Here is a 22,880-nt window from a genome sequence, read left to right on the forward strand (position 1 = left end):
GAATGCGTCCCATTTCCTGTGGCCTCTGTCTGCTCCCCCACTTCTTTCCTTCCGAGACTTCTCATGCTGGGCAAAGGGAGCACATAGAGATCGGGTCTGATCTTGTCGGACGTGCAGCTGTCCCTCTGCGCCGTTAGTTCTGGGAACGGGTCTGGCAGGAGCAGTGCTTCAGAGGGCCTGATTACACCGGTTCAGCACATCCAGGGAACTGGCCCCAGCGCTGGCTCTTGGAGAGCCACGCGAGCTGACGCAGTATAATTGGAGAAGGAAGAACCCCGGCCCCCCACCCCCACCCCGCTTCCCCCATGATGATCCTGCTGGCTGCAGATTCAAGTACTCGCCTCTGTCAATTAGCGCTTTCCTAAATTTAGGTCAACTTGCAACAGCAATGTTGTGTTCCTCTCGCCAAGGAGCGCACTGTAGGCTGCCCGGACGTTGGGTGTCTGTTCGGTGATCTGAGCGCGTGAGTGTGTGCTGACAGCAGTGACGGCATCCGTTCAGAAGCCGTGTGTGCTGCTGTCGCTTGCAGCTTGGCCAGGCTCTGCTCCGAAATGATCGGGTCTGGGAGGACAGCTTTCCCAGAGGACGCTCAGCAGGGACAAATGCCTGCTGTCAGAGCAGCCTTCAGCCAAACTTGCCCCCAGGCACAGGCGGATTCTGGTGGGTGGTGATGTGAAGGACTTGTCTCGAGGAGAGCCCTGTGTGCATTTAACCCAGGAGCCAGGAAACGTTCCCTGGGGAGCACCGGGTCTCCTGGCCCCGGGGATGGCTGGTGCTGTGTCTCCTGGTCATGGCACTGGAAGTGGTGGAACCAGCCCCTGCCACGTGTTAAGTGGTGGGCCGCCCTTCTGTGGATCATCTCTTCTCACGTGGGAGGATGGGGTGAGGCGACTCTGGGGTAACTGCCCTCCCTTAGCCAAGTCTCAGGCTTCCGACTCAAGATGGCCCAACTGCATGCTCCTCACTAAGAATTTATATCTGTTTTTGGAGGAAATAGCTAATTTCCTTTGTTAAGGAAAAGATGTACTTCATTTGAAAGGCAGAGAGACAGAGAGAAAGATCTGTCTTCTACTAGTTCACTCTCCAAATGGCCACAACAGCTGAGGCTGGGCCAGGCTGAAGCCGGGAGCCAGGAGCTCCCATCTCGGTCTCCCACGTGGGTGGCAGGGGCCCACGTGTTTGAGCCACCATCTGCCGTCTCCCAGGGTGCACATCACCAGGGAGCTAGAACTGGAAGTGGGCCTTGGACCCAGATACTCGGAGAACGGGATGAGGCCAGCCCGGTGGTTTCCTAACCACCGCACAGGTGCTTTTCCCAGGGAGTTGTATCTTGAACTGAGGGTCAAAGAGGATAAATCAGTCGGAATTCATTTGCTCTGTTGGGACATGTGGGTGTGTTTACGTTTCTTGTTCCTGCTATGGAACCGTGGCATCCAATGATTCTATCAAATTGGCTCAAATTAGCCAGAGCTGCTTTCTGGGCTCGTAACCAAAGAATCCTAATTGGCACCACTGCCCAGTGCAGCCCACCCTTGCTTGCCTGGGCAGGAGGGCCAGGTGAGCATGCGTTATTGTGTCGTCCTGACTGGGTTAGGGAATACCTAGAGAACTGGTCAAGCCTCATCTCTGGGTGGCTGAGAGGTGTTCCACAGGAGGCTGGCATGTGCATAGGCGGGCTGGATGGGGACGCTGCACCCTCGATGTGGGCAGCTGGGGCCTGGGTGGAACAAAGAGGCGATTTCCTGTCTCTTACGGAGCTGGGGCATGTGAAAGTTAGGAAAATCCCACGACCACTGGACATCAGAACTGTAGGCTTTGTGATGCCAGACCTGCACCAGTGGCCTCCCCCAAGTTCTCGGGCCTCTGGCCTTGGACGGCTTGGGCTGAGAGTTACACCATTGGCTTCCCTGGTCCTGAGGCCTTGGACGTGGACTGAGCCATGTTGCCAGCTTCGCTGGGTCTCCAGCGTACAGGTAGCCTGTCATGGACGTCTCAGCCTGCATGGTGCTGTGAGCTGACCCCCCACAAGCCCTTGTCGGGTGTCTGTGCGAGTCCCCGCATCGCCTCGGTTCTGTCTTTCTTCATCCCGAGTCCCGTGGAACCCACGCGCCTATGGAAGAGCAGCCTTCCGAGGCACTGTGTGCAGAATGGGAAGCCCTCGGGTTAACGTCGGCCCGGGGAAGCCGTGTCGTGCTCCGTGCCTGCATGGAGGCGTTTACGTCTGCCTGGTCCACTGGCGTCTGACGGGGATTTATCCGCGTCGAGGAGTCTCCACCTGTGCCCCTCTCGCCGTGTCTCCACCCCTGAAATCCATCTCCGCTGCCGCCGCTGCCTGCGCTTCCATCCGAGGAACGCCGTCTCCCGTTCTCCAAACCTCAGGGCTGTCTCCCCACTTACCTCTCGGGGACTGGTGCCCCCCTGCCTTACTTCCAGCCCGGAGCTCCACACCTCTGTGTGTATCTGTCTGTCTCCCAGGCACCTCAAAGTCAGCGTGTCCCAAGCTGCCTCTTGGCCCCGTTCATCCTGGAGTCCCTGTCCCTGTTGGTGGCACCGAGTCACTCACGCTAGGACCCTAGGGACTTGGTGATGGTTCCTGTCGGTTTCTTGCCTCTCACAGCTCGTGAGTCACCAGGTCCTTGAAGCCCCACCTCGCTCCTTCACTTTTCCTAACTCGAGCCTTCATCGCTGTGCCTCCCCCTTGTTGCCCTGCCACCCTAATCCACCCTGCCGTGGTGCAGGGATCCCTCCTCGTTCCCTCGGCCTCCTGCTGCGCTGCTTCCTGGTGACCTGGAGCTGGGGGCGCTCCAGCCTCACCTGTCACTTTGCCTCCTTTGCCACCTGGCTGCTTGTCCAGTCCCGAAAGCGTCATCTCTTTTCCCGCTCGCTCGGACTGCACTTGCCTGGGAAATAGACCTCCTCGTCCTTGACAGGCCCCTCTCGAGAGACCCTGTCTGCTCCTCTTCCTCTGCGGGCAGAGAAGCCATTCTTGTCACTGTATCCCCCACACCCACGGAACCAGCTCCCAGAGTGATTCTCGTTTTGATGACCCTGATTGATTGATTGGTTTTTTTTTATGACTCTGATTTACATGTGCATCGCCCCAGTGTAGGGAAGAGTCCTCAAGACCACCCTCAGTTCTCATTCCACTTGCAGCCTGGGGAGCTCCTGAGACCGCCCTCAGGTTTGAGGATTCAGGACCCCACAGAGGAGCAGGCTGTCCCCGTGGGAGAGTCACCTTGGGAGGCCCGCATCCTGCATTCCTGGCTACTCCACTGTGATCCAGGTTCCCGCTAACGCACACCCTGGAAGGCAGCAAAGATGGCTCTGGTTCTTACAGCCTTACCACCCATGGGAGAGACCTGGAGAGAGTTCTGGGCTCTCAGCGGAGCCGTGGTAACCGACGTTCTCACTGTGGCTGTGTGCCCGCATGGCCGGCCTCAGTCTCTAGCCCCTCCAGGAGTCTAGCTGATAACGTATGAGCCAGAGCCTTCCCCTCCCCCTCCATCGCACTGCCGGACTGCCCGATGTGGCCCCAAGACACCAACCTGGACCGTGCTGAGTGCCTGTCGTGTGGCTGAAGTCTGCAGATAAACAAAGCCACTTTATCTGGCAGGACATTCCAAGGGCCAGGGCAAAGGCCAGGCCTGTCTTTGGGAAGGTTCAATTTTTTACTCCTTCCATCCTCTATCAGACTGCAAGTGCCATGGGGTCTATGGGGTCAGGCACCTGATCTTGTTCATCTTTTTTTAAAGATGTATTTATTTGAAAGGCAGAGCTTATAGAGAGACGGAGAGACAGAAAGAGATCTTCCACCTGCTTGTTCACTCCCCAAATGGCCAACAACCATAGCTGGGCCTGTCCAAAGCCAGGAGCCAGGAGCTTCTTCCAGGTCTCCCTTGTGAGTTGCAGGGGCCCAAGAACATGGGCCATCGTCCGCTGCTTTTCCAGGCAAGTTAGCTAGGAGCTGGATTGGAATTGGAGCTGCTGGGTCTCGAACCAGCGCCCATATGGGATGCTAGTGTCAGACATGGCAGCTTTACCCACTATGCCACAACGCCAGCCCCTTTTGTTCCTCTTTAGAGTCCCAGAACCTGGCGTCAGGACTGGCATTTGGTGGCATGTTGTGGCACAGTGGGTCAAGCCTCCACTTGCAATGCTGGCATCCCATATTAGAGTGCCAGTTTGCGTATCTGCTAGTCTACTTCCAATCCAGCTCCCTGCTAATGGGCCCTGGCAGGTGGCAGAAGGTAGCCCAAGCACTTAGGTCCCTGCCACCCATATAAGAGACGAGAGACCAGGAGGGAGTTCCTGGCTTCTGGTTTCAGCTTGGCTTAGATTTAACCTTTTGGGGAGTAAATCAGCAGATAGAAAAATCTCCCCCTCTCTCTGTCACTCTGCCTTTCAAGTTTTTTGTTTTTTGTTTTTAAAGGCACTTGTCGCATGAGTGACTGTTGGTTGCGTGAATGAAGAAGTGGCGAGCTGGAATGGGAAGGTGGCCTGGGGGAGCCCCCTCCCCCTGCCGCACACAGGGGCGACCTCTGCAGTGGGCTGAGAGCAGGTGTGACGGGCTGCGCACAGGTGGTTGGATGTGCTGCAGGCTTCTAAGAACAGAAACTCTGCTTAGTTCTGCGAATGTGATTCAAAGGGTGCCCTACAAACCCACTGCCTGCACTGCGGGGGGCAGTGTGGGGAGGCATGACCTTCCCAGCTGAGACTTCCTCTCTAATAGAGAACTGACTCAAAACCCCACATTCTTTTTTTTTTTTTTTTTTTTTTTTTTTTTTTTTTTTTTAAAGCAAATGTGGTTTTTGATATCTTCTGATATGTAGGGCAGGAAAGGTGGACAGAAGCCTTGAGACTTGAGTCTGAATGTGGCTGCCTGCTTTGGTTAAGATGAGCTGAGTTTTCAGTTCCCCCCTGCTTGGGATTCTGTTTGTATCCAACCCTTATAACAAACAAGAATCAGAGTACTTCTATCATTTTGTTTCCTCATTAGGTGCTAAGTGGTTTGCTCTTGAACCTTGATTTGAGTTTCTTTAAGATTTATTATATTTATTTGAAAGGCAGAGTGACGAGGAGGGTTGGGGGGAGAGGCAGAGAGAGAGGTCTTCCATATGCTAATTCACTCCCCAAATGGCCACAACAGCCAAGGCCGGGCCAGCCCAAAGCCAGCGACCTGGAACTCCACCTGGGTCTCCCAGATGGGTGCAGGGGCCCAAGCACTTGGGCCATCTTCTCCTGCTTTCCCAGGTGCATTAGCAGGGAGCTGGATCAGAAGTGGAGCAGCCGGACTCAAATGGGTACTCAGATATAGGATGCCAGCATTACAGGTGGTGGCCCAACCTGCTGTGCCACAGTGCTCACTCTTCCTTGATTTGCGATTCAACCCCCGCCATCCCTGACAAGGTAGAAGCCAAGAGGGTCCTGCAGCCCACCTGGGTGGCTGGCAGCGGAGCAGGTGCGTTAAGAATGATCCCGGGAAGCAGAGGCCCTGCTGCAGCCCGTGAGCATTTGCTTCCACGGCCATTTCCACAGAAGGCTGATTCGTACGTCTGTTTTGAGGGGGGCCGACAAGTGGCCAGAGACAGCCCAGGAACTGCAAGGGGGCCTCACCACTGGGCTCAGCCCCAGTTCTGAGGGCCAGTGTGGAACTTGACGAGGTACATCTTGAAACCTAGAGTCCTGTAGCGCGGGCCCCAGCCCTACCCAGTAGTGTCTGCAGGAGGCGCCCTGTCTGTGGGGTCCGGGGTCTGTCGCCTGTGCCGCTGGCCTCAGGCCTTCTGTCTGGGCTCCGCCTGGGCCTTCAGGTTTTCTCCACAGTCAGACGGGGAGTACAAGACGGCACTGAAAGCCGTCAGCTCTGCTTCTCATCGGCAGCGTTAACAAAAGCTTTCATAAAGGAGGATGTTGAAACTGGCTCAGACTAGGCGCATCTCAGACGCAGCTGTTCTGCCCTGCGAGGGCGGGGTGATGTGCAGATGGCATCTGTCTCCTCTGCTGACGGCTCCCTCACAAGCCCCTGATTGTCAAAGGTTACCAGACCTGTTGCGTATTCTTTGGCAAGAACTGGACCTTGGGGCTGGCATTCGGGCACAGTGGGTTAAGCCACCACTCGCAACAGTAGCATCCCATATTGAAGCACTTGAGTCCTGACTGCTCCACTTCCAATGCAGCTCCCTGCTATTGCCTGTGGGAAGGCAGCAGCAGATGGCCTGAGTGCTTGGGCTCCTGCATCCACGTGGGAGACCCGGATGGAGTCCCAGGCTCCTGGCTTCCGCTTGGAAATAGCCCAGCCCTATTCTGGCTCTTTGGGCGATTGGAGAGTACATAACAGATAGAAGATCTGTCACTGCCTGTCAAATAGATAAATAAATGTTTAAAATTCTAACTGTGGTTCGGCATCATGGCACCTGTGAAACCAACATCCCATCTGTATGCTCGCTTGAGTCCCAGCTGCTCCACTTCGAAGCCAGCTCCCTGCTAATGTGTCTGGGAAAGCAGCGGAGGACGGCCCAAGTGCTTGGGCCCCTTACACCCACGTGGGAGACCTGGAAGAAGCTCCAGGCTCTTGGCCCAGCCCTGGCTGTTGCATCCATTTGGGGAGTGAACCTGTGGATGGAAGGACTCTTTTCTCTCTTTTTCTCTGTAACTCTGTGTTTCAAATAAATATAATAAAATTTTCAAAAAAATTTATTTATTTGAAAGGCAGAGTTAGAGAGAGAGGGAGAGACAGAGATGTTTAATCCTCTGGTTCACTCCACAGATGGCTTCACTAGCCAGGGTTGGGGCAGACTGAAGCCAAGAGCCAGGAGCTTCTTCTGGGTCTCCCGCATGGGTGCAGGGGCCCAAGCGCTTGGGCCATTGTCTGCTGCTTTCCCGGGAGAATTAGCAGGGAGCTGGATGGGAAGTGGAGCAGCCAGGACTCTCACCGGTGCCCACATGGGATGCTGGCGTTGCGGGCACAGCCTCACCTGGTGTGCCACAGTGCCGTCCCTCCTGTAATATCTTTCAGGCGTCCTGATGGCAGCTTTGGAGGCATCTGTATCCTCCCACGTCCCGCCAACAACTTTCCCGCCTTCCTGGAGCTTGCAGTCTAGCCGGGCCGGCAGAGACTGCCCGGGAGCACAGAAACGGGTCACCGGGTACACGCTGTGGTCCGCTTGCCAGCAAGCAGGAGGGTGCAGGAAGTACAGGGCGTCTAGTTCAGCTTAGGAAGTAGTCACGGAAGCCCTTGCTGCGCGCCTGTGAAGTGTTTTTAACCCGAGACCTGAAGGATGAGTCAGATTTGTGTGGTGGCTGGGGGTGGGGGACCAGCTTTCTAGGCTGAGACCTGAAACCCGTGCTTTCAAAGCAAAACACACACACACATACACCCCATAACGGCCCTCCCCACACAGGGTTCCCGCTTTGCAACTGGTTTTCCACCTTCAGATTTTAGTTCATATTAATAAAAATGTGATTTTCCTCTGCCACCCCCAGCCCCTCCACCCCGTCTCTTCGCCTGCTAGGCTCTGCCACTGAAAACAGCAAGGAGGCTTCGTCAGTACATACGGGTCTACCTGTGTACGATGGGGATCGTCATTCTCCTGTCTAATCGGTCACTTCGCGCAGTGTGGGTGTGGGAGGGGCACGTGAGGAGGACGCAGCAGACCTCTGACCATCTCAGTGTGTTAGGCGCACTGAGTGTCCTAGCTGGTGGGCCGCGGTGTCACTCCCCACCTTTTGCTTCCTGAGATTTGACTGGGCAGGGCAACAGCACCTCGCGTGGCAGTTAAAGGCGCGGTCCTGTTTCCCCTAAGATTTACCTCCGTGAGCAAAGCCAGCTGGTAGCTACCTCGCACCTGATTTTGTAAGGTATGTCTCTGCTCAGTAGCTTCCAGATACTGTTGTGTTAAGACTGGGGGCCGGTGTTGTGGCGTAATGGATTAAGCCACTACCTGTAATGCCGGCAGCCCATAGGCGCGCAGGTTTGAGTCCCGGCTGCCCCACTTTGATCCAGCTCCCTGCTATTGCACCTGGGAAAGCAGCAGAAGATGGTACAAGAGCTTGGACCCCTGCACCCCCACAGGAGACCAGGAAGAAGCTCCTGGCTTCAGCCTGGCCCAGCCCTGGCCATTGTGCCCATTTGGGGAGTGAACCAGCAGATGGACGACATCTTTCTCTCTGTCTCTCCTTTCTGTAACTCTGCCATTCAAATAAACACATCTTTAAAAAAATTATCTTAGGGGTCTAAGCTCTTGGACCATCTTCTGCTACTTTCCCAGCTACACTAGCAGTGATCTGGATCGGAAGTGGAGCAGCCAGGACTCAAACCGGCACCCATATGGGATGCTGGTGCTGCAGGCCGCAGCTTTACCCGCTGCGCCACAGCTCTGACCCCTGAAATAAACCTTTAAAAAAAACCTTTAAAAAAAAAAAAAAAAGGGCTGGACTGGGCAGCAGTTCCAGAGAGGAGAGCTTCCCTTACACACCCACACGCCTACGCACACGCAGCTGTGTGTGCAAACACTGCTGGGCTCTCCGTCGCTCAGCTACACTTCCTTTATTAATGCTCACCCAGTCCCAGGACCAGGAGGTAGAATGCCTGGGTTCACTAGCTCATCACTGATTGCCTCTGTGACTGCATAAGTCACATCAACCCTATTTTCCTGAGGGTCACCGGGCAAAGCCAGTGTAAGAATGTCAGCAGCTGGGACTCCAGCCCCTCCTGTCTCCAGTCAGTTTATATGATCAGGCCCTGCCACTTCTTACTCCAGCTCAGTCCTAGAACCATTTGCTTGCTAAGGGAGGAAAAGTAAGTATTCGTCTAAGCTGCTCTTTTAAAAAATGGGGATGGGGGCCAGCACTATGGCACGGTGAGGTAAGCTGCTGCCCACGATGCCGCATCCTGAGTCGGAGTCCTGGCTGCTCCAGTGCCCATCCAGCTCCCTGCTAATAGCCTGGGGAATCAGAGGAAGATGGCCCACGTACTTCGGTGCCTGTCTCCTATGTGAAGACCCCGATGGAACTCCAGGCTCCTGTGTTTGGCCTGGACCCGCTCCAGCCTTTGCAGCCATTGAGGGGTAAAGTAGCAGATGGAAGGTCTCTCTCTGTGTCTCTGTCACTCTGCCTTTCTAGTAAAGGAATAATTAAATAAGAATTTTTAAAAAAAGATTTATTTATTTGAAAGAGTCACACACACACATACACTGGGGGAGGGGGGTCTGCTATCCGGTGGGTCACTCCCCAATTAGCCACAACAGTCTGAGCTGCACCGATCCGAAGCTAGGAGCCTTCTTCAGGGTCTCCCACGTTGGTGCAGGGGCCCAAGGATTTGGGCCATCTTGTACTGCTTTTCTAGTCCATAGCAGAGAGCTGGACCAGCAGTGGAACAGCCAGGACTTGAACCAGTGCCCATATGGGATGCCGGCACTACAGGTGGTGGTCTTACTCGCTATGCCACAGCGCCGGCCCCATAAGAAATTTTTAAAATGTAAGGTTATGGGCCGGCGCCATGGCTCACTAGGATAATCCTCCGCCTTGTGGCACCGGCACACCGGGTTCTAGTCCCAGTCGGGGCTCCGGATTCTGTCCCAGTTGCCCCTCTTCCAGGCCAGTTCTCTGCTGTGGCCAGGGAGTGCAGTGGAGGATGGCCCAAGTGTTTGGGCCCTGCACCCCATGGGAGACCAGGATAAGCATCTAGCTCCTGCCTTCGGATCAGCGCGGTGGCCATTGAAGGGCGAACCAACGGCAAAAGGAAGACCTTTGTCTCTCTCTCTCACTGTCCACTCTGCCTGTCAAATAAAAAAAAAAATGTAAGGTTATGCACCCACAGAAACACATAAAGCTCTGCTGTTACAGGCTGGGATAGTGTCCCTTCAGGGAACAGTGACTGGAGGGGGCAAGAGCAGGTCTTTGGCATGTTGGGGGTATTCTACTTCATGTGCTGGTTTATAAAAATTCATCAACTGTACGCTTACAGAATGCTTCCAAAAATCTGTGCAAAAATGGAGTCAAAAGCCCGTGTAGGGGCGGCTGTGGCACAGTGGGTGGGTTAAGTCACTGCCTGCAATGCCCACATCCCATATCAGAGCTGCGGTTTGAGTCCAGGCTGCTCTACTTCCGATCCATATCCCTGCGAATGTGCCTGGGAAAGCAGTGGGAAAGATGGCTCACTTCCTAGGACCCCTGCCACCCACACGGGAGGCTGGATGGAGTTCCTGGCTCCTGACTTCGGCCTGGCCCAGCCATAGTCATTGTGGCCATTTGGGAAATGAACCAGCAGATGGAAGATCTCTGTCTCTCCTTCCTCTCTATCACTCTGCTTTTCAAATAAATAAATCTTAAGGAAGAAAAGAAAAAAAGACAACGGAGGGGCAGGCCGTTGGCCTAACAGTAGAGCTGCCGGTTGACGCCTGAGTCCCACGCTGGAGTGGCTGGGTTCAGTTCTAGATTCCTGGTAATACAGACGTTCAGGAGAAGCAGGTGATGGCTCAAATAATTCGGTTCCTGCCACTCAGGTGGGAGATCTGGATTGAATTCCCAGCTCCCAGCTTTCGCCCAGCCCAGGCCTGCCCCAGTCCCGGCATTTGGGGAGTGAACTAGTAGATGGGAACCCCCTATCTGCCTCATATGTTAAATAAAAAATAAATGAATGGATGCAGCTGTGTGCTTGGGGCTGCACATTTGGGACCCCATACTGGAGTGCCTGCTTCCAGCCTCCTGCTGCTCTGCGGAGGCAGCTCCCTGCCCGTGTGCACCCTGGAAGGCAGAAGATGGTGGCCACGTACTTGGGTCCCTGCCAGCCGCATGGAACAGCGGCTTCCTGGCTTCAGTCTGGCCCAGCCCTGGCTGTTGCAGACATTTGGAGAGTGAACCAATGGATGGAAGATCTTTGTGTGTTTTTCTTTTTGTCTTTCAAATAAAATAAATACATACACTTAATAATGATTCCGGTTATATTAAAAAAAAAAAAAGAAAGAAACAGAACACAGGAAAGCCCGTGTGGGGAGGGGTCTCCCCTTTCGCTTCTGTTCCCAGCTCTCACCCCCCCCCCCCGCCACCCTGTTGCCATTCCTGAGTGTTCTTCCTTCCGAAGGCTCCGTGCACATGTGCCTTTGTGGGTGCATGCATTTCATTTTTTCTTCATTCGAAGGACAGCATATTACGCCCACCAAGCCCTCTTCTCAGTCCATGATACCTCAGTCCATATGCTTATAAGGACTGTTCACTCTGGTGTCTGCAGTGCCTAGCCCAGGGCCTGGCATATAAATGTAAATAACATCTTCCCGCAGAGTCTGGGTGCAGCACAGAAATTAACTCCTGGGTGGGTGAGGACCTGCGCCTGGACACCAACAGAGCCCAGCAGCACTGCTCCCTGCCCTGGGCTGCTTCCCAAAGCCTGGGGTGGGGGCGGCAGAACCCAGACTCAGCCTCTTCAGCTGGCTGAGAACCCCACCTTTGGGTGTTGTCGCCAGCAGGTGACTTCCCGAGCTAACTTGCTGCTGCCACCTCCATGTCTCTGTTTCTTCCTCCCTCCCCTCCCCATCCCTCCCCTCCCCACTCCTCCCTCCCCTCCCCACTCCTCCCTCCCCTCCCCATCTCCTCCCTCCCCTCTCCATCTCCTCCCTCCTCTCTCCTTCTCCTCCCTCCCCTCTCCATCTCCTCCCTCCTCTCTCCTTCCTCCCCTCCCCCTCTCTCCCTGTTTCTCTCCTTCTTCCCCTCCCCATCTCTTCCTGTCTCTCTTCTCCCTCTCCTCTCCATCTCCTCCCTCCCCTCCCCGTCTCTCCCTCCTTCCCTCCCATCTCTCCCTGGCTCTCTCTCCCCCCTCTCTCTCCCCTCCCTGTCTCTCCCAGTTCCCAGTCTCTCTCCTTCCTCCCCTCCCCCCTCTCCCTCCTACCCCTCCCCTCCCCGTCTCTCCTCCCTTCCCTCCCCATCTCTTCCTGTCTCTCTCCTCCCTCTCCTCCCCATCTCCTCCCTTCCCTCCCCATCTCTCCTCCCTTCCCTCCCCCATCTCTCCCTGTCTCTCCTCCCTCCCCTCCCTGTCTCTCCCTCCTTCCCTCCCCATCTCTCCTCCCTCCCCTCCCCGTCTCTCCCTGGCTCTCCTCCCTCCCCTCCCCATCTCTCCCTGGCTCTCTCTCCCCCCTCTCCCTCCTTCCCCTCCCTGTCTCTCCCAGTTCCCAGTCTCTCTCCTTCCTCCCCTCCCCCCTCTCCCTCCTACCCCTCGTCTTTCCGTCTCTCCTCCCTTCCCTCCCCATCCCTCCAAGGCTCTCCCTCCTTCCCTCCCCATCTCTCCTCCCTCCCCTCCCCGTCTCTGTCTCTCTCCTTCCTCCCCTCCCCCCTCCCTCCTTCCCCTCCCCTCTCCGTCTCTCCCTGGCTCTCCCTCCTTCCCTCCCCATCTCTCCTCCCTTCCCTCCCCCCGTCTCTCCCTGTCTCATCCCCCTCTCCGTCTCTCCCAGGCTCTCTCCTCCCTCCCCTCCCCATCTCTCCCTGTCTCTGAGGGTTCAGGGTGTAGCCTCGCAGTCAGTTTAGGGGTGAGGGGCACAAGGAAAGACGGGGTGGGGCCCGGAGGACTGGCGCCCCGCACGGAGGCGGCAGCGGGAAGTTAGCCCGAGAGGACGTTTCCCGGAGAAACGCACCCGCTCGCGCTCCCCGCGCTCGGAGCCGCCTCCGGCCGCCGGGCCCCTCCCTCCCCGGCTCCTCGCCTCCCCCTCCCGGCCGGCGCCCTGGCTCCCGGGCCTCCGCGCCGCCGGCTCGTGAATGAGACGCTCACTTTCTCAATGGAGCCGCGGGGGGCTCGGGCGGGCGCGGCGCGGCCGTGAGCCGGGCGGGGGACGCCGCCCCCTCGCGCCCTCCCTCTCGCCGCCGCCGCTTTTGAGGAACCGGGCCGGGAGGCGGCCGCGCGGGGCGCAGGGCCCGCATCCCCGGGGACGCCCGGCGGCGCGGCCAGCAGCGAGGCCCCGCAGGCCAGCGGCCTCCGCGAGCTCTTGATCTGCCATTTCCTCTTTTGATGCCGGGCGTCTGCTCGCCCGCTCGCCTGCGCCTTCTCCCCTCGGGAGAGTGAGGGAGGCAGCGAAGAAAAGGAGCAGGGTCTTCCCCGCAGACGCGAGCGGGCGCCCCGAGAGGTTTTCCTCCAGGGAGCGGCCGCGGGCGCAGGGCCCCGCCGCCCGGCCATGCGCGAGCCGGCCTCGGGCTGCTGAGGCGCGGGGAAGCGGAAGCGGAGGCCGAGCGCGCCGGGCCACTCCAGTCCGCCGGGAGGCGGCGGCGGCGGCTGCGGGATGGAGCCCGCGGCCGCGCCCCGGCCCGACATGGCGCCGGAGCTGACCCCGGAGGAGGAGCAGGTAAGGCGGGCCGCCGCGGTGGGTGTGTCCGGCCCCGGGGCCTGCGCCGGCCGCTGCCTCCTGCAGCCGCTCCCGGGCCCGGGGCCTGCGGGCCTGGGGCTGCGGGCCTCGCCGCAGTCGCAGCGGGCGCCTCCCGCCTGCCGCCCCGGCCCCTGCGCCCGCCGTAGGTGTCGCGCCGTTTGCCCTGGTCAGGGCTTGTGGGGTTCCCCGGGAGGGTGGAGATGGCGCTGGGGACAGGGCTGCCCCAGGCTTGCTGGCAGGCCTCGGCGGCCCGGCCGCCCGGGCTGGGCGCAGCCCCCCAGCCCCGCTTGCCTGCCCCACCTCTCCTGCGCGTCTCCATCTTTCGGAAGCTTGCATTGGGCTCCATTGTCCCTAACCGCTGTGACCTTCAGTTCCCTGGAGGAAGTGGTTTGCGGTGTCATTGGGGGGGGGGGCGGTTGGGGAAGGGACGAGCCCAGGGCCCCGGGAGCTTTCCCAACCCCGCGCCGTGGCCGCGGGGACGTGGACCCCTCCGTGTGGACCCCTCCGTGGACCCCTGCGTGTGCCCGCCGCGGCGGGGCCCAGGGCTTCTCCATCTCCCTCGGCGTGGCCCGTGCTCAGCCCCCGCTATGCTCACACAGAGCCGCTGGCTGACTCCCCGTGTGTGTGTGTGTGTGTGTGTTTTTTTTTAAGTGATAAAATAAGGAAAAAACGGGGAGAAAGGACAAGGTGGACCACGTGGGTGACCCATTTCCAGCTGGCCAGGCCCCCGGGTGTGGGCAGCCTGGTTTTACAAAGCGATGTTGGCTCAGGGGGCTTATTCAACAGCCCCTGACTTTAACTCCGCATTTGTGGACATGGCATTTTCCACATTTGGTCGCAGACCCAGTTTTGCCTTTTGGTGCTGTGAGATAAAATAAGCATGCAGGGAAAAAATAAAATTAAAAAAAAAATAAAAATAATTCGGCTTGGTACAAGCCCAGGGGCCTGGTCGCTGCAGTTGGACGCCATTCAGAGGGAGGTGGGCAGGTGTCCCCTGCTGGGCGAAGGCGTCCGTACTAAGGTGTGGTGGGCTGGCTGGGTATTCCAGACACCAGCGTCTTCCCTTGTCCTCCTCCCTCAGCTCTGTCAGATTTGAAATTTCTCTGTTTATGAAACTCAAAGGCATCAGGTCTGTATGACAATGGTATAGATTATAAATTAAAAAATTAACACTGGAGAAAATAAATATTGAAATATTCACAAAAGGTTTTCATCAGATTCTTTTTTTCCCCCCGTCTTACAAAATGCTTAATGTTCTACAGGTCTTTCAAAACGTTGAAATAAACATAAAAGAAACATAGTTCTAATTACAGTAATACTTGCTCTTCTATTTTAATATGATGTCCTCTAAGAGTAGTCTTAACTGTTACTGTTTCTTTAAAGTCTGCAAGCAGCAGTAACTGTGTGTGAGTCTTATGAAGGGATGGTCGTGGGAAATGGCACTTTCATTCCATGATGCTGCCCAACGCATTGCTCAAACCATTTCAGAACTCATTTGGGTTGATTTCACAGCTTCCGCAGCGTCTTCAAAATATCTTGGTGTTGGAAAATCCTTGTCCTTTTGAGAGTCAATTCGAGTTTTGGAAATAGCAAGAAGCTCTTTGGGAATCCTGTTTTGTAAGTAAGGTGGAGACTAAACACATTTTCAGGCAAAAGTAATGTGCTTGCAGGCCCCTTTGGGGTGTGTGCGCTGCCTTCCGGAAGCTTCTGGGGCAGATCCTCCTGGTTGGTGCCTCCTGTTACACAGTGAGGCTGCAGAAACCCAGCAGTCTTGGACACTTTGCTGTGCCCTGGCCCCTGCTCATCCTCACACCTTCCTGAGGATCTCTTTAAAGCATCAGCTTCCTCTCGTGGCCACCCCCCTCCGCCTAGTGAGCTGCTGTCCTGTGACAGGACTTTTATTTTCTGCTTGATCCATCTGTGTTCCAGAAGCCAGAGTCAAACTGCAGCTCGGCCTGCCTGTGCCCCGAGCGAGCGAGCGTTCACAAACCCTGAGTGGCCTGGGGCCCACACTTCACCCCTGCTGTGCTGGGTGCACTGGCCTTTATTTTATTTTAACATTTATTTATTTGAAAGAGTTAGAGAGAGGGAGAGAGAGAGAGAGGTCTTCCATCTGCTGGTTCACTCCCCAAATGGCTGCAGTGATCCAAAGCCAGGAGCAGGAGCTGATTCTGAGTCTCCTGCGTGGGCGCTGGGGCCCATGGGCTTGGGCCGTCCTCCGCTGCTTTCTCAGCATTGGCTGGGAGCTGGATCGGAAGTGGAGCAGCCTGTGGGACTTCTGCGCTGCAGGGGGGGCTTTCACCAGCTGCACCAGAGTGCCTCCCCACCTTGCCGGGCCCCCTGCTGCGGGGTCTTTGGTTTGGAGACCTCTGCCGGGTGGGTAATTCCCTTCTCATCTTGCCCCTCGCAGTCCTGTTCCTTGGCCTCCTCGCTCAGCTCTGTCACGTGGTCCCTGCACACTTGCCTGGCTGCCCGGCAGGGAGCTCCTTGGACATCCTGTGTGCCTTGCTCAGCGCGATGACTGGACTGGGTGGGCGTTCAGGAGGTGTCTGCAGTGACGGGGGAGGGGGGTGTCACTCCCCTCCCCACATGCAAGTAGGCAGCATCAGCTCCTTTCTGAGCGGCTATGAAAGCAAGGGCATCGGCGTGTGCATGTGTGTTTGGAAGGTCTCCACCTACTTCCACCCTCCTTTCCTAGCTGGGCACCTGCTGGCCTGATGCAAATTCTCCTTTGTAACTTTGTTGCCTCTTTCTTTCCCCTCCAGTTCCTCATTAATGACGGAGCTCATAGTTGATTGGGTTACAAGGACAAATGTGATTTGCTTTTTTTCTTTTTTTAATTTAATTTAATTTTTTTATTTTTTGATTTTAAGGAGCATCCATGAATAAAAGCAAAGCCGTATTAGTGACTTTCTGGGTGGGGCTCTGCCTGAGCATTCACAGCGCGTTCCCCCAGACTGCAATCAAATCCCCTGATTTTGCAAACAAGAAAGACGTACCCAAGGTCGTAGCGGAGGGCGAATCCTGGAGCTGTACACTCCACCCAGTCTCTTCTGCCTCCATGACGGACGTTTCCGCTGTCAGACTGCATTACTTCCCATTAAGCAATTAGCCAATTTTCTCAGATGCCCAAGTGGCTATAGAATAGCTGATGTTGTGGGTTTTGATACTGATATATGTGTTTGGCTATGGTCATGCTTCTTAAAGTACAGAGGAGCAGATTTGGAAGAGTTTTATTCAGAACTACGTGTGCCAGCAGAAACACATTGTACACTCTGTTTGATAAGAAATTGTGATGAAATGACTCTTGGAAAAAGTTTATTTCTTACAGTAGAGTTGGCAGTTCTCCATGGGGGTCACAATCACAATAAATAATTTTATTTTCTTTGTACCTTCTTTGTCCTGTACAAGAGGAATAACTATTCTTGGAGCCTCTTCTCCCTCCCAGCTGTGAGAACCGGGCTGTGGTCGTGTCCCTGTGTTTTCCGGCGCGTGTCTGCGCCCAGGTGGGAGGCTTTCTTAGCAGGCTGCCGTGTGGGCTGTGGAGGCTCTTGGCTGCCTCTGGCCTGCTGCATCCTCACGATGTCCCGTTAATTTTGCTTTCCCACAGCATGTACTCGTATTGATAGCTTGGCCTGAAGTTGGTCGTGTTTTTGAATTTGCTAAATTATAATTAGCTTGGCCACAAAAGTGATGAATATTGTACTCATCTGTTCTCTGTGCGAACTACAGAAAGTCACATAGAACTCCTTGGGTTATACTTTTGTCTGTTTGGACATAAATTGTGAGAACCTCCCCTTTGAAATAAACCATAAAGTAAAGACTCTTAACCAGAACTCTAAGGATATGGAATTCAGTAATTATAGCCTTGGAGGGTCTTTTGGTTTTGCATGTAGTAGTGATTGACAGAATAGGACAATAGTTTTCTTAAGTACTTAAGCTTCTATTCATATTTTTATTTAAATGGCTTTAATAACTCATACAGTGCTTCCTTCACATTAAAAATAATTCATGATTTAGTTTGTATACTTAAAAGTTGCTACAGCAAGCAGTCTGCTAGTATTTATTTTCAAAGTCTCTAAAGAAAATTATTTTAGAGTTCACAGCATTATAAGGATTAATAGGGAAGTGCGTGTATCCAGTGCTTACGTAGGAGCAGCCATTATTAATGATATTCCTTGTCTTGAGCGGGGAGAAGTTCTAGAGCCAAGTTAGCTTAAATCAGCCCAAGGGGGAAGAATGTTCGCGCGCACCCGGACGCCGGCCCTCCGCCTCCTGTGGGTTTTGTGAGTGCCAGGAAACCATTGCATCTTTGTAGTTTCCCCAAACCTGTTCTGATTCCGTGCTGTGGTTTGGATTTTTACAATGGACTATTTTGAAGTTAAAAATTTAGCTGCTGAGGCCGGCGCCGCGGCTCACTAGGCTAATCCTCCGCCTGCGGCGCCGGCACACCGGGTTCTAGTCCCGGTCGGGGCGCCGGATTCTGTCCCGGTTGCCCCTCTTCCAGGCCAGCTCTCTGCTGTGGCCAGGGAGTGCAGTGGAGGATGGCCCAGGTGCTTGGGCCCTGCACCCCATGGGAGACCAGGAAAAGCACCTGGCTCCTGCCATCGGATCAGCGCAGTGTGCCGGCCGCGGCGGCCATTGGAGGGTGAACCAACGGCAAAGGAAGGCCTTTCTCTCTGTCTCTCTCTCTCACTGTCCACTCTGCCTGTCAAAAAAAAAAAAAAAAAAAAAAAAAATTTAGCTGCTGTACAGTGGACTTAAGAGATTGTTGGCACTTCTCCCAAGGACAGGGGTTTTGTCCTGTCTTGTGGCCAAGAACTTCCCTTTTCCCACAGTCTTACGTGTCTGTGCTGAATGTCATCTGTCCCCCCGGAAGTAACTGTATGTCAGGGCCGAGTGGTTCACAGGCTTCCAGAGAGAAAGGACGGAGGGAAGGAGGACTCTCGATGCTTTTGTTGCTGGTAGTAATCAGCGAGACTGTAATCGGCAGTTAGTCTCACTTGGATGTGAGAATTTTATTCTGATGGTTTTAAGATTTATTTATTTATTTGAAAAGCAGAATTACAGAGAGGCAGAGAGAGAGAGGTCTTCTGTTCACTGGTTCACTCCCCAAATGGCCACAACGGCAGGAACTGGGCCGATCCAAAGCCAGGAGCCTGGAGCTTCTTCCGGGTCTCCCAGGTGGGTGCAGGAGCCCAAGGCCCTTTGGGCCGTCTTGCACTGCTTTCCCAGGTCACAGCAGAGAGCTGGATTGGAAGTGGAGCAGCTGGGACACAAACCAGCACCCACATGGATGCCAGCACTGCAGGCAGCTGCTTTACCTGCTGCGCCACAGCGCCGGCCCCTGACTCTAACGTTCAACATTTCTGTTCTGACACAAAGAAATGATGTGTGTCTGAGGTGATGGACATGCCAGTTCCTGTGACCCTGGTCATTACTCGTCGTACGCATGTATTGGAATGTGCCCCCTTGTGCCCCTAAGTATGTTGATTACTGTGTCACCTAAAAACATAGAAAAGGATTAAAAATGCTTTGAGCATAGCAAGGGTCTGCACTTCGGTTTTGTGAATGATGAGAAGCCTGGAGGTTTTCTCACGGGAACCTCACCGTGTGCTACTTACTCATGAACCGAAAAGTAAAACTGTCCTTAGAAGGGAGCAGGACCAGTTAATTTATTGTTTTTCAAAAAGTTTTACAAAGATTTGTTTATTTGAAAGGCAGAGTGACACAGAAAAAACAGAGAGAGAGAGAGAGATCAGATCATCCACTCATCTGTTCCTCAAATACCTGCAACAGCCGGGGCGGGGTGGGGGCCAGGAGCCAGGAACTCCGTGTACATCTCCCCGATGGGTGGCAGGGGCCCAAATGCTCAGGCCTTTCCAGGGATGTTAGCAGGGAGCTGGATCCCAAGTGGAGTAGCCTGCACTTGAACTGGAACGTGAATATGGAATGCCAACACCACAAGTGGTGGCTTAACATGCTGAGCTCACACCACTGGTCCTATATTTTTTAATATCCGTTTTTATCTTTCATCTCCTTCAAAGGCAGAGCGACAAAGAGAGAGTGATCTTTCATGTGCTGGTTTACTCCTCCAGTGCCCACAAGAGCCAGGGCTGGGCCAGACTGAAGTCAGGAACCCAGAACTCCATCGAGGTCTCCCACGTGGGTGGCGGGGGCCCATCATCCACTGCCTCCCAGAACGCATCAGCAGCAGACTGGACTGGAACTGGCGTAGCAGGGACTTGAGCCAGTGTTCTGATATAGGATACAGGCGTCCCAGGTGGCATCCCAGCCCTGTGCCCATATGCTTGCCCTTGAACTATTTTAAAGAGGAGAAAGTTAAGACTCGTGGGTCAGTGCCTCTGAGACTCATTTTCTGGTTTTTATGCCTTTATTGAAAAGACATAGTAATGTTGCTGTTGCTTTGGTTTCTAAATGCTAAGCCCTGGGTCAGGCATTTGGCCCAGCAGTTAAGGTTTTGCCTGGGACACCCGCGTCCATGTCTGTGTGAGTTGTTCGGGTCCAGCTTCCTACTGATGAGCACCTGGGAGGCAGCAGGTCTGGCTCTGGTGGCTGAATGCTGCCAGCCACCTGGGAGACCTGGACTGAGTGCTGGACGCCTGACTGCGGCCTGGCTAAGCACTGGCCATTGAGGATATTTGGGGAGTGAAGCAGGAAATGAGATCTCTGCCTCTTAAAACAAAACAAGCCCCAACAACTAAAAACCAGAATTCATTCCCAGGATTGATAGGCAGCTTCTAAAGAGAGCCATCTGTAACTTGGTGTAACTCCAGGACTCAGTGTCCAGAGACACGAGCCCATTAATTACTTGGCTGCCTTTACCTCCCTGCTGGTTCTGATAGACATCGGGATGGCAGTCATTTATAAAATGGGTTTGTAGATTGTCTTCCATGACTATATTTCTTTAATTATTAGTGACAATAACAGTTTGTGACAAGAGCTGTGTGCTCTATACATGGTTCAGATTATGCTGTTAAGTGCTGAGAACCCAGTATTTAAGATTAATGCAAACCTGATGTTTTTTGAACAGAAAGATTTACAAGTAAAACCGTCTTCTGGAAAGTGATGGTGATGCGTCCTGGGTAGACGTCCGAAGTCTCCAGCTTCCTCTGTTGCACTCGGCATTTTGTTTAATATTTCTAAGGTTGTTTTGTCTTCTTTCCTTAAGGAACTTTTGGGGAGATCTGCTTAAATAAGTAAAATCCCCATGGTTACACAATACTTAGCAAGTAACACTGATAATAGTATTTTTGCCCTCTATGATACAGGAAACAGTTTTTTTCCAGATAAGAAGAGGAAGAAAAATGAAGCATGTGACTTTCAAAGAATCTTCAAAGATTTCAAGATGGCGCAAGGCCTGAGGCCGCTGCAGGCCTGAGTGAGGAGCGGAGGCGGCAGCCCGTGTGCGCTCCCAGCTCATTGCTTCCCTCAGCCACAGGGCACCGTCGGGCCCTCTGTGCCGCTGCCGCTTTGCAGATAGACCCTCAGAGGTCACCCGGCTCTGAAAATGCTCGGGCGTAGAGCAGACAGAGTGGCGCGGGTGTCACCTTCTGCTCTTCTTTAAACAGTCTTTGGGAAGAAGCCTCAGATCAGCGGTTCCCAACCAAGGTGATTTTACCGTCCAGGGAACACTTGTCCATAGCTAGAGACACCTTTGGGTCTTCAGTTGTCCCTACCCAGGGATTCTGCAGGCCTGCAGTAGGTAGAAGCCAGGAATGGTGCTCCCTACGACAAAGAATTATCAGACTCAAAACGTCTGTAGTGCCAAGATTGAGAAACCGTGGTTTATCTCTGAAGAATCTTGTAGTCAGGAGCACTTACAAGTTCCTGCTTTTAAAGAAAAGTTTATTTATTTTCATTTATTTGAAAGGCAGAGAGAGAGAGAATCAGTGTCTTCTATCCACTGTTCGCTATCCAAGTGTTCTCAACCAGCAGGGCTGGGCTAGGCTGAAGTCAGGAGCCCAGAGCTCCATCCTGGTCTCCCCCCTGGCTGGCAGGGACCAAGTCCAGGAGCCATCACTGCTGCCCCCCGGGGTGTGTGTCTGCAGGAAGCTGGGGCCACGAGCCGGGGCACTGTGACAGGGGATGCTGGCGTCCCAGGCTGGGCTGCAGGCTCATCCACTGGGACTCAACAGCTGCCCCTACTTTAAAAAAATTTAATTTTATTTATTTATTGTTCCTGCGGTGGTGGTATTTGGTGTACATTTATTTATGAAAAATTTAATGAGGTTATGAGACCTGAGGCTCTGCCTCCCAGAATGCTCTTGCCTTCGTGAAACCAGTCTTTGGTCTTCTATGTGGAGACTGTAATCTTTTAAATATTATCATCAGAGTTCCTAAGGTTCCAAGTCCGTAACTGCGGCCACCACTTAAGCCTTCCAAAATTCTGGTACGGCTGCTGCCTTCTTACTACTACCTCCAGAACCATTCTTGCCCATAGTGGCGGATTTAAAAAAATAAAAATAAATAAATAAATATTATCATCAGCATGTTGGGGACTTGCGCAAGGGCACTGCAAAAAGTTTGGGGAGGGGCTGGCACTGTGGCATAGTGGGTAAAGCCACCGCCTGCAGTCCAGCATCCCATATGGGCTCCAGTTCAAGTCTCGGCTGCTCCTCTTCCCATCCATCTCTCTGCTGTGGCCTGGGGAAGCAGTAGAAGATGGCCCAAGTCCTTGGGCCCCTGCACCCACATGGGAGACCAGGAAGAAGCTCCTGGCTCCTGGCTCCTGGTTTTGGATCTGTGCTGCTCCAGCCATTGTGGCCAGTTGAGGAGTGAACTAGCGGATGGAAGATCTCTCTCTCTCTCTCTCTCTGTAACTCTGACTTTCAAATAAATAAATACTTTTTTTTTTAAATAAGCGTATCTTTAATTTTATTTTCCATAAACATTTTAAAGTTCCCTTGTATATACACTTGGGACACTTGTCTGTCAGTATCTGGGATGAGCCACAGCTGCTGCCCCCCCCCCTTTATTTTTAAAGATTTATTTATTTGAGAGGTAGAGTTACAGACAGAGGGAGGGAGAGACAGAGAGAGAGGTCTTCCATCCACTAGTTCACTTCCCAAATGGCCGCCATGGCTGGAGCTGGACCAGGCTGAAACCAGGAGCCAGCAGCTTCTTCCAGGTCTCCCACGTGGGGGCAGGGGCCCAAGCACTTGGGCATCTTCTGCTGCTTCCCCAGGCCACAGCAGAGAGCTGGAAGAGGAGCAGCTGGGACACTAACGGCCTTTATGGGATGCTGGCGCTGCAGGTGGAGGCTTAGCTACTATGCCACAGAGCCGGCTCCCATTTAGTGTATTTGGAAAAGGGAGCTAGAGATCTCCCATCTGCTGATTTACTTGTCAGATGCCAGCAACAGCTCAGGCTGGGCCAGGCCAAGACAGGAGCTAGGAATGATAGAGACCTGAGTACTTATCACCTGGTACTTTTTAGGGTGTGCAATAACAGGAAGCTGAAATCACAAGCACACCTGGGACTCGAACCCAGATACCCTGAGACCCTGCAGGGTCTAAA

The 22,880-nt window shown here is 54.1% G+C and overlaps 1 protein-coding gene across 2 annotated transcripts in view; it reads left to right on the plus strand.

Annotated features, from left to right (window-relative positions):
* PTPN9 (protein tyrosine phosphatase non-receptor type 9) overlaps positions 1 to 22,880 on the plus strand; it is a 111,700-nt gene that overhangs the window by 1,278 nt on the left and 87,542 nt on the right. Inside the window, exon 1 of one of the 2 annotated variants that reach the window (XM_002722036.5) lies at positions 12,395 to 13,319. The exons of the other annotated variant lie outside the window; for it this stretch is intronic. Within the exon in view, the coding sequence (XP_002722082.2) occupies positions 13,257 to 13,319 (63 nt within the window). The 5' untranslated portion in view covers positions 12,395 to 13,256. Of the gene's footprint in view, positions 1 to 12,394; positions 13,320 to 22,880 lie in introns of those variants that run through there. 2 annotated transcript variants of the gene reach the window in all.

This window comes from Oryctolagus cuniculus, chromosome 12 (assembly GCF_964237555.1).
Source record: "Oryctolagus cuniculus chromosome 12, mOryCun1.1, whole genome shotgun sequence".
Lineage (NCBI taxonomy): Eukaryota > Metazoa > Chordata > Mammalia > Lagomorpha > Leporidae > Oryctolagus > Oryctolagus cuniculus.